The sequence below is a fragment of the Neovison vison genome, chromosome 6 (assembly GCF_020171115.1).
Source record: "Neovison vison isolate M4711 chromosome 6, ASM_NN_V1, whole genome shotgun sequence".
Classification (NCBI taxonomy): domain Eukaryota; kingdom Metazoa; phylum Chordata; class Mammalia; order Carnivora; family Mustelidae; genus Neogale; species Neogale vison.
Genome location: NC_058096.1, coordinates 8,052,820 through 8,063,230, shown reverse-complemented (window position 1 = coordinate 8,063,230; position 10,411 = coordinate 8,052,820). Strand labels below are relative to the sequence as shown.

Below are 10,411 nucleotides of genomic sequence, written 5' to 3'. Positions count from 1 at the left end.
TGTCCTCAAAGCCGGGCGTCGGCGCCTCCAGGCTCATCCAGGCGCTTTCTAAGCGCGGCCGCCGGCTAACAGGCGGCAGATCCCTCGCACCCCCACGCGGAGTCATGCTCTTTCCCAAGACCCGGACGGTGGGCAGCGTCCTCTCTTCTCTCTCTCCTCTCCGCGGCCTTCCACCGCCTGGAAGCGCAGCCGCGTCTCCACCCAACACGCTTCGCGCAGTGCCGTCGGGGCATCCCGGGCGCGCGCTCCGGCACCGCAGGCAGGGCAGGTCTACGTGGGTCGCGAGACATCCGTAACTGTCCCCCACCCCGCAACCGCGCGGCTGCTTAAAAGCGTGGACGTGAGATCCTCCAGAAATCTGGGCACCTAGACGCTGCCACAGGAACCAGAACCCCTAGGCCTGCGGGGAGCCCCAGAGGGGCAGGAAGAAGCCAGGGACCCCTTCGCTCCAGCGCCCAGCAGGGGAGGCCCCTGAGCAAGTGCTCCGTCACCCCCGACCCCATAGGGAGGGTGCCCCACAGAACCCCCCCACCCCAACACGTGCCCTCCTCCCCGCTTTCCCCGAGTCACTTCCCGCCGCCCATTCCCCAAGCTTTCTTGTCCCCGCCCCTGGCGACCCTCCCTGGGTTTCCTTTGTCCCCTCCGCACCCTCGCCCCGAGCTTCCTGAGTCCTTTCCACGGATAGTTTCCCCCTCCCCCACCTCACTCCCCGCGCGGCGCCCCTTCTGAAGCTTTTCTCCTCCCCTCCCCCTCTCCGGCTTCGCTGTCCTTTCCCGCAGCCTCTCCTGCGCCCTCTCCGCCCCCTCCTCCTCGGTTTCCCTTGTCCCCTCCCGCCCCGCCCCCGTTTTTAAACCTGGCGCGGAGCGCACTGGTAGGTGAGCGCCCGAGCCCGAGCGGTTAGAGGCGCGGCCGTGTCGCTGGCGCCGCGGGAGAGGCGCTGGCTGCGCGGGCACCATGAGACCCGAGGCGGCGGCCGGAGCCCGGGAGGCGCGCGGGCGCGTCTGTCACTGCCCCGCGGATGGTCCCCGGAGGCCACCGCCGCCGCGCGGGCCCGAGAGGTGAGGGTGTCCCCGCGGCCCCCTGGACGCGTCGGGAGGCGCGCGGCGCATCGGGGCAGCGAGCGCAGAGCGGGATGCCAGCGCCGTGGAGCCCCCAGAACCCGGGCAGAGCCCCGGAGCCCGACCGCGACGCCAAGCAAGTTCCTTAGCCTTGGACGGGGACGCACTGTCCTCTCCATTTTCCGCGCACAGCGCCGAGTGTGGGAGCCCGGGAGGCGCACACCAACCAAAAGGGCCAACGCTTCCATTCATAGATCTGAAATTCACCGGGCTGGGAACTTGAAGTCTCGGGGCCTCCCAGCTAGCCTTCCAGAGGGTCCCCTCACGCTGACTGTCACACTCTTGATGACAGTCTTTGTTTGCCCTGCACTTGGGGCTCAGCCCTTTCAAGATAGTACAGTTAAAGTATGGAAGGGGTTGGGTGGCTAGGCAGCCAGAGAGGAGAAACCCATTCCCCAACCCCCCTTTTGCGTTGTAGAACCCTGTGGACTCATCTCTGCGGGGTGAGATCCTTCAACAGCCGAGGGGGTGCAGTTGAAATTAATGAGCGACAAAGTAGCCAGCTACAGTGGGGAATCAATTGGAGACTCCATTTGGGTTGGGAGGGGAAATCTCTCAATTTATATGTCCCCTGATAATTGCATCAGATTATCTTCTCAAAGCCGGTGAAGGCAGAGAAGAGTGTGGCAGGAGAGAAAAAAACAAAAACGCAAATGGCATCAGTTATTCAGACTGAGAACGTGAAAGAACTTTCTATGGTATCCAGGGACTCTCAGTCAAACACTGGAATTGATAAGAACGATAACTCTGATGATATAATTTTAAAAGACAGCAGAAAATTCTGGGGTTCACCTCTGGTCCCTGCCTTTCCAGCGCCACACCATGGAGACCTTGGATCCTCACATCCCAAGAAGCTGAGCTGACCAGAACTGGAAGCCCGGTAAGGCTAAGGTGGGCATTGTGGTATCAAAGTGGCACAACTCAAAAATGACCATGAAAGGCCTCCTCCGCCTGTCACTCCCTTGGTCCCCTAATGCAGAACTCCTGTGGGCCTGGGAGAGGGAACCTGGATGAACTGGTTGTTGATCAGACCTGAGTCACATGTATAGAGACTGGGCTCCTGCTTGCTTTCTTGAAAAGCAAAGCCACTATGGCATAGCTCTTTCAGGCATTATAAGAGAGTTCTAGAAAAGAGCGAGCGAGAACGAGAGAGATTTCTTTACGTTGAGTTCCCCGGCCGCAAACCAGCAGGTGGAGAGAGGAGGGGAGAAAACTGCCCTAGTGCCCCTTCTGAGTGTGCCATTACTGGTCAGCTGGTACCACAGTGCAAATAAGGGCAGAAACCAGTCTGGGGTGCCCAGAAGTGGTGGTTAAAAGCCCCCACCCATCATCTGGCCCTTCCTGAAGCACTTTTGGCCAGTCTGCAAGCACTCCTGGGGTAATTCATGTTGTCTGAGCAAATACACTCCCGCCAAGGCTTTGTGGGTAAAGATTAATCTCCACCACAATTCTTTTGTTTCCTGCATTGGTACCTAAATTGCTTTATACTTATTGAAGTAATGGCTTGCTTTCATAGACTTTACTTTTCCTTTTCAAAAATCTTAAAATATAAGCTGATGACTGTTACAATGCTGGAGAGCTAATCAGGCTGAAAAGGACCATGCATTTAACTTACCCAACATGTGGTATACGTTATGGGTACAGTTATTTGTAATATGATAAGAAACTCAGGTGCACGAAAGCTGACCTTTGACTGTATTTTGATATTCAAACTACTTTACTAAAACAGCTTGGATAATGGAAGTTTTCATTGTTGCTTTTATTTAAAAAAATTAAACATGCAATCTGTATCAGATTAACAAGGTATATGATTTTGTAGCCCAAGTTACTCTTAAATACGTGAAATATCTAAATAATGGAAAATAATTAACACCTTTTGCATTCAAGCTCAAGTTCTTAAACAAGATTTAAAAAGTGCTTGAGAGAGGGAGAAATTATAGAAGTTCACAATTACCATTTTTTTTGTTAAATGAAATGTATAAGGAGCCTATTCGTTGTCGCAAGAATAAAAATACAATAGCACAGTATAGTATGCAAGGCAGATGGGTTTTTTTTCCTCTTAGGATGAGAAAGATATTTGTGAGAAAAATGATTACTTGCAGGAAAGTGTTAAACTGTAGGAAGTTGCTAGTTGATCGTCAGCATGGCAGGATTGTGTCCGTGGATTTGGGGGGGGGGTTGCTCTCAGGGGGCTGGCCAGCTTTTTGCAGAGCCCAGCTGGCCAGGCGGAAAGGACAGGAGCGGGCGACCGCAGGTTCCAAGTACTGGCTTACGGTTCCGGGACCCCGGGCAGGGTGAGCGCAGTTTAGCGCTAGGAGAGAACGCTTCTTGCTCAACAGCGCCCTCTCCCGACAACGTTGGAAAATTCCCTGGCTCCAGAGCCCTGTTGAGTATTTCTCGAGAAATTCGAGGGCGGGGTTCAAAGCCCTTGCCCTGAGCACCTGGGTCACCCTCACCCATTTGGTACCCCTACCTCCCCTTGGGAGCTGTCTCCCTCCTGCCTGGGGATAATGAACCACAGCCCAGGCCTTTGTTGACCTCTGTTATAGTTCCCTCCTGGCCCCTTGCCCACCTTGCAAGGGAAGGTGATTTCCTGAAAGGAGATGTCTGGGGCTGTGTCCTGCTGGGCTCATCCTCCCATATTACAGGCTTCCCACCCCATCTCTTTATCGGAGTCAGAGGCTGCGTGGGGAGGAGAACCGGAGATTCCAATGGAAGGAAGTCTACTTTTATCTCTTCTCTTACTCCTAAGGACACACACACCTTTCCTTGTATACATTCTTGATCCCCTTGAATTATCCAAGTGTGAATGTGTAGACATTTCTGCCAAGAGAAGATGATCTTTAATTAGAAGATATTTGTGGCATAAAGCTATGTATGTTGGGGGGTAAAGTTTTAGAGTTTCTAAAGGTGTATTGTATGTTTCACAGAGTCTGGTTAGAATTACTCACTTAAAGGAAGCTTTTTTTCTGTACTGACACTGTCTTTTGGGGTCCACCAAAGTTTGCCTTGTTGCTTTAGATGCTCTCCCCTCAGAGGATGTAAAATCACCTCTGACAGCGCAGGATTGCTTACTGTGTTAGTCGGCAATTGGGGGTATTTTATAATTACAACACAGCTTAGCACAGACATGATTCTCTGGAGTCCTCAAAAAGTGAACTTCATTTTGGAGAAGATTTTGTTCAAAGAACTTCATTTTCTTTCCCTGACATCGCTCATCACAGCATATTGTAAAAAATATAATGGTAAAATATAATGACATTTGCTCGCAAAGGCTACACAGCTATCGCTGTGGGACGGACAGGGTGTGATGATCGTTGGTGACGAACCATCCTCAGGGTCCTGCTGAGCAGGACCTTTCTTGTCCTGCTCTAGCAGGTTTTGTCTCACTCCCGATCTGGTTCCTGCTAAACCCCAAGCGCTGGGGTTTCTGACCCATTGCCCTAGCTCATTTCAGCTTACTTTCAAGCAAAAGCGTCTCTTCCCGCTTTCCATAGTAACTACAACTTTTGGAGCTCTGAGATCGAATGACAGTCGCCAGCTTTGTAGCCCATCAGATCATCTGACCACAGTTCAGGCCAAGTTCATTGAGATTTAGGACCTCATGAATTTGGGCAGAACGGGGTCAGGCCTGGACAGGCAGAGTGTGGCTGTCCCTTCACTTCCCTAGCACCAACGCTGGTCACCGCAAGGACAAGCCTGGCGTGCGATCTCTCTCTCTGCTTGCATCTTATCTCCATCAACATAGCCCTTCGTTCCTCAGACTGGCTTCCCTCTCCTCCATTCGTGATATTCAAGTGGTCAGGTTGTTTTTTGAATACGACTGAAGTGTCCTTGGAATCCACCTTTCCTTTCCCTTCCTGTCCCTGTTCAGACCTTTATCCCTTCTTGACCCGTACCTCCGAGTCCTTACCTCCCCAAGCTAGTCTGTGCGCTGGTTCCTGGGGCCCACCATATCCTTGAACTACAGATCTGACGGTTGAACTCCTGACTCAGAAATCAGTGACGGTCTCTGGTGCTTCTCCAGAATGAAACCCAGGCTCAGAAGTAGGTCCTCAAGGCATCGTGTGATTGGGACTCGGCTTCCTGCTGGGGCCCATTAAATAGCACAGCTTCTCCTTCGTTCTGCACTGGGCTCCTCACCCTTCCCTGACTACGATCTCTGTTTTCTGGCCCCTCAGAATTTGATGTTCCCCTCTGCCAAGAATGGTCTCAGACTTGCACACCCAAATGCTGCTGATGCCTCCACCAGGCCCTCCGCGAACTTTTTCTTCCTCCCTGCTTAGAATTGTTGGCATCTTGCTGTAAGAGGCTTTGTAGTGTAGTCATTTTCCTACGTGTGTCTTTTCCCATTAATTGTAAAAGCCTGGGGGCACCTGGGTGACTCAGTCATTAAGTGTCTGCCTTTGGCTCAGATCATGATTTCAGGGTCCTGGGATCGAGCCCCATATCAAGCTCCCTGCTCCTCCCTCCCCCTCTGCCCTTGCTTGTGTTACCTCATTAGCCGCCTCTCTCTGCCAAATAAATAAATAAAAACTTAAAAAAAAATGCCTGAACTGGAGGACTGTATGGGACTCATCTTCCTGTCTTTGATCCCTCACGGTGCCCAGGACATCTCTGACAGCAGGAAGAGAAAGAGGCTCGCGAAATACCGTAAAGGCGTTTAAACTGTCTCTAAATTCGTATCGCTACTAAGAAGTGCAAACCCCTTAGATTTTCTTTTCTAGAATTTCAAGGTGCGACCTCAGAGGGATGTGTTTGACTCTGTCTGTGTTTGTACGTGTCTGTCTTTACAGCTTGAAACTGGAGGTGACCCACAAACTCCGGGATCAAAGGGGGCCTTTGGGTTTCAGCATCCTGTAAGGTAACATGACCTCACAGTAAGAAATAGATTATTTTCTTTTAATAGAGACATAAATACACTTTCGTGTCTTCAACTGTGCACATTCTTGACAAAGTAGAACATAATTCTGTATATTGTCCAATATTTAGTTATTATGACCTCCCAAAACTTCAAGGATATTTTTGCTGGATTTCTGGAATCCATTCATTCATTCATTCATTCATTCAGTGTTCTAGTTGCAGATTGGATTGACGTCTTTCCTCTAAGTCTTTTGTTCATACCTCTCATTGCGTTTCATGTCTTGGGTTAAATTCAGCGGAGTATGACTTGTACGTGTGTATCTGTTTATTTACTTACGTATTTAAGTCCATTCCGATTTGTCTCCCGGGTATCAGTTAGTATACTGTCTAAAGCAAAGGAAACCTTCCAGATACGTGTGTGACTGAATGAAGGGCTGGGGGATGGCTCCACCACGGTGGCCCCCCCTAGCCTTTCTGTGCTCCCGCGGTCCCGGGGGTGACAGCCCCCCCACTGCTGTGTCCCTCTTACAGTCATCCACTGCGGCAGGTGGCTCTGGCTCAGGACTTATGTCTGTTTCTCTGTCTCTTTCTCTCCCCGTCTCTTATTCCCTTCAGCAAAAGGAGCCACTCCTCCTCAGAGTATTTTTACCCTGGTTTTCCCGGAAGACTGAAAACTTTAGTAAGATCCAGAGATCCTCATTGCCGGAGATGAAATCGAAAGCCCTTCCGACTGGTCAAAGAGTGATTTCTGGAAAAGGAAGCTTTTCCATCCCCATAGGATCACTTGGGAAGCTTTATTTTTATTTTATCTTTTTATTATAAAAAAATTTCAAGCTTACACACAAGTGGAGAGAAGAGTCCTGTGCCCCCCCAACATGCCCATCACCAGCCTCAATAATTATCAACAATTTCAGATCTGATGATGTTTATTACCCTCTCCCAATTATGTTTTTATTGTTGTTAGAATTTTTTTTTAAAGATTTATTTATTTGAGAGAGAGAGTTCGAGTGGGAGGAGAGAGGGAGAGGAAGACAGAGAATCCCAGCCAGACTTCCTGCTGAGCACAGAGCCCAGTGCTGGGCTCAGTCTCACGACCCCCCACCCTGCCCCCACCCTGCCCCCTACCCAGATCATGACCTGAGCAGAAATCAAAAGTTGGAGCTTAACTGACTGTGCCCCCTGGGCGCCCCTGTTAGAATTTTAAATCAGTTCCAGGCAACTTACAAATTCAAATTCCCCTGTAAATAACTTCAGCATTACAGGCTAATTTTTAATATGGCCAAGCCCTAAACTATGTTTATATTTCTGTCGTTATCTGTAATTTATATAATATAGAAATACATATAAATTTAAAGAATGAATATATATATATATATATATACATATACACACACACACACACACACACAAAATAGAGAGAAAAAGAAAACCATATAATGGTTTTATTTGTTGCAAAGTTCCTCAACCCCAGCACTGCCAACACTTCGAGCTGGACAATTCTTTGTTGGAAGGTGCCGTGATGGGCATGATGGGACGTTTACCAGCGTCCCTGGGCTCTGCTCACTCATGCTGGTAGCTCCTCCTCCATCAAGGCGACCAGAAATGTCTCCAGGCATTGCCAGATGCGCTCTGGAGGTTGAGAATCCCTGATTTCTCAGGAACCTTAGGAAGGTCAGGGTGCTTGGGTGGCTCAGTCATTAAGCATCTGCCTTTGGCTCAGGTCATGATCTCGCCCTCGACCCCTCCCTCATCCAACTCCTTGCTCAGCAGGAAGCCTGCTTCTCCCTCTCCCACTCCCCCTGCTTGTGTCGTCTCTCTCTCTCTCTCTATCAAATAAATAAATAAATAAAATCTTTAAAAAAAAATCTTAGAAAGTTCGGAATCGTCACGCATTATTTATAGTAGGGCGTTTTCTTTCTCTCTTTTTTTCTCCATCCAAGAGAGAAATTACAATCAGCTTTGCAGGGATGCGTGGCTGGCTCAGTTGGTAAAGGATGTGACTGGATGTTGGAATTGTAGGTTTAGGCCCCATGGTGAGTGTAGAGATTATTTAAAAATTAAAAAAAAAATCAGTTTTGCAAATAAGTGGTGGTCAAATAATAATCCCTCTCAGTTCCTCAGAAGACCTCAAGAAAAAATGCAAGTAAATTAGTGAATGAAAGGTGTAAGAATGAGGGATTATGGGGAGAGTGAGGGGTATTTTAAACACTTTACCTGAGGGGCGCCTGGATGGCTCAGTGGGTTAAGCCTCTGCCTTCGGCTCAGGTCATGATCTCAGGGTCCTGGGATCAAGCCCTGCATTGAGCTCTCTGCTCGGCAGGGAGCCTGGTTTCCCCTCTCTTTCTGCCTGTCTCTCTGCCTGCTTGTGATCTCTCTCTGTCAAATAAATAAATAAAATCTTTAAAAAATAATAATAATAATTAGCTGCTTCTCTAGACTGGGGTTTCAGAGCCAGATTTCCTCCAGAGCCCAAAGGGTCACAAGATTCCCCAGACTTGGGGGTGTTGCGGGGGATAAGGGCCTCACCTAAATAAGACACATATTCTCCAGGATACATGACATTCTCTCTTTGATCAAAATGAGACTCCTCAACGTGAAACTCAGTGTTTTAATTTCCTTTTACCTTCACGGAGGCACACGCTTTCTCCCATGGTGGTCTAAATCAATCTGTTCATCCCGATTATAGGCTCATTTCTGAAACTGGTGTGTAGGGTTCCTTTGATCCGGTCTCTCCACCTGCCCACGGTTTTGCGTTCTGATGATTTAGGAAACACTGTGCGCAGCGAAGGCGAGATCAGAGAGGGAGATCGGGGTTAGCTGCCTCGAGGGGAGAGGACCCGCTGGATGGGAGTTTGCCTGTTTCTGGGTGATTAATGGTGTATTTGTTTCTTAAATATTAGACTTTATTTACCCATTTCAAAGCGCCAAGAGTATCTGCAAAGTTCTGGGGAAAAAGTGCTGGCCAGTTTCCCAGTGCAAGCCACAATCCACTTCTACAACGACGAGTCCGATTCAGATGATGACGAGCAAGAGGCAGAAAACCAGACTTCCCACCTTCAGCGCCGGGAGACGCAAGGTCTGGCGGAGAACAGCCCGGGAGGGAAGGGCAGAGGTCAGCCGACAAACCCAGGATGGAGTTCTGTAGGACACAGTGGCCTTGGTGGGAAGGGTCCACTCCCTCATGGTGACCCTCTGGAGGGCACAGATCCTGCCTCACCCAAATAAATGGGGTCTCCCTCCCCCACACCAGACTGGGCTCACATGCGCTCTGGGGGACAGCTGTGCATTTCCCCTGGTGTTCGGGGGTCGGTGACTGTCTCTGACCTGCGCTCCAGGCACAGCAAGAACTTGGCTTGTAACTTTCCTGCTCCTGGTGATTCTCTCGAGGGCACTCATGCACACCATTGGAAAAGGTTTCTAGAACCAGGAGGTTTGTGTTAACATGGGGTATCATCAGATGGAACCAGATTTCAAAGCATGTTCATCTTGTCGCTCTGTCCTCAAATGACAGGTCATTCCTGTACAGATTAATAACCCACCGATGCCTCCCACTTGACCTCAGACTCGTTATGTAGCTAATTCTAGTTTTGTAAGCAAAAGAATTTAGACGTTGTCCAAGGGTGGATGTGTTTGCTTCGTGGCATTTCAAAAATATTTATGAAAAATAAAACTGAATAATTTCCGTAAGAGCAACAGAAACTTTAAATATGGATTTTTAGGGGAACAATTCTGGTTAAAGATTTATGATCCTTGTCTAAAGTCTGAGCGTGTGAGGATATAGAGAAAAGAGCTTTAACTCTTAGTTGGGAACTGGTTTGGGCTTGTTACTTGAATAAGATAACACTGTTTTCAATCAGACTATCTAATATAAGATTATTTTCATTTTTTTATATTTTGATGATCAAATGATTATGTTCTACAAGTTTATTACTTATATGTGATTGTCTTCCTATATATAGTACATTACATAAGTTTATACTTGAAATAAATATTTTGAAAGACAAAATGTTTGATAATCACCTTTTTTGTGTAAAGACAATTTTATTTATTTATTTATCTAGATTTTTTTTTTTTTTTTGCGTGATCTCTACGTCCAATGTGGGGTTCGAACTCACAAACTCGAGATCAAGAGTCACACATTCTCTACCAACTGAGCCACCCAGGCATCCCATGTTTAAGACAATTTTAGTTTTTTGTTTTTTTTTTTAATTTTATTTAGTTACTTGACAGAGAGAGAGAGCACAAGCTGGCAGAGTAGCAGGCAGAGGAAGAGGGAGAAGCAGGCTCCCCGCTGAGCAAGGAGCCCAACATGGGGCTCGATTCCAGGACCCTGGGATCATGACCTGAGCCAAAGGCAGTTGCTTAACCAACTGAGCCACCCAGGTGCCCCAAGACAATTTTAGATTTAATTAGTGCCTGCATTAAAGTTT

General features: G+C 48.4%; 1 protein-coding gene across 1 annotated transcript; it reads left to right on the top strand.

Moving 5' to 3' along the window:
* The first annotated feature begins 1,018 nt into the window (after positions 1 to 1,018).
* On the top strand, positions 1,019 to 9,981 carry RIPPLY3 (ripply transcriptional repressor 3). The gene is made up of 4 exons (XM_044254948.1): positions 1,019 to 1,194; positions 1,932 to 1,998; positions 5,915 to 5,982; positions 8,882 to 9,981. Exons 1-4 carry the CDS (start codon positions 1,019 to 1,021, stop codon positions 9,204 to 9,206), a joined length of 636 nt encoding a protein of 211 aa, XP_044110883.1. The 3' UTR covers positions 9,207 to 9,981.
* The last annotated feature ends 430 nt before the right edge of the window (positions 9,982 to 10,411 follow it).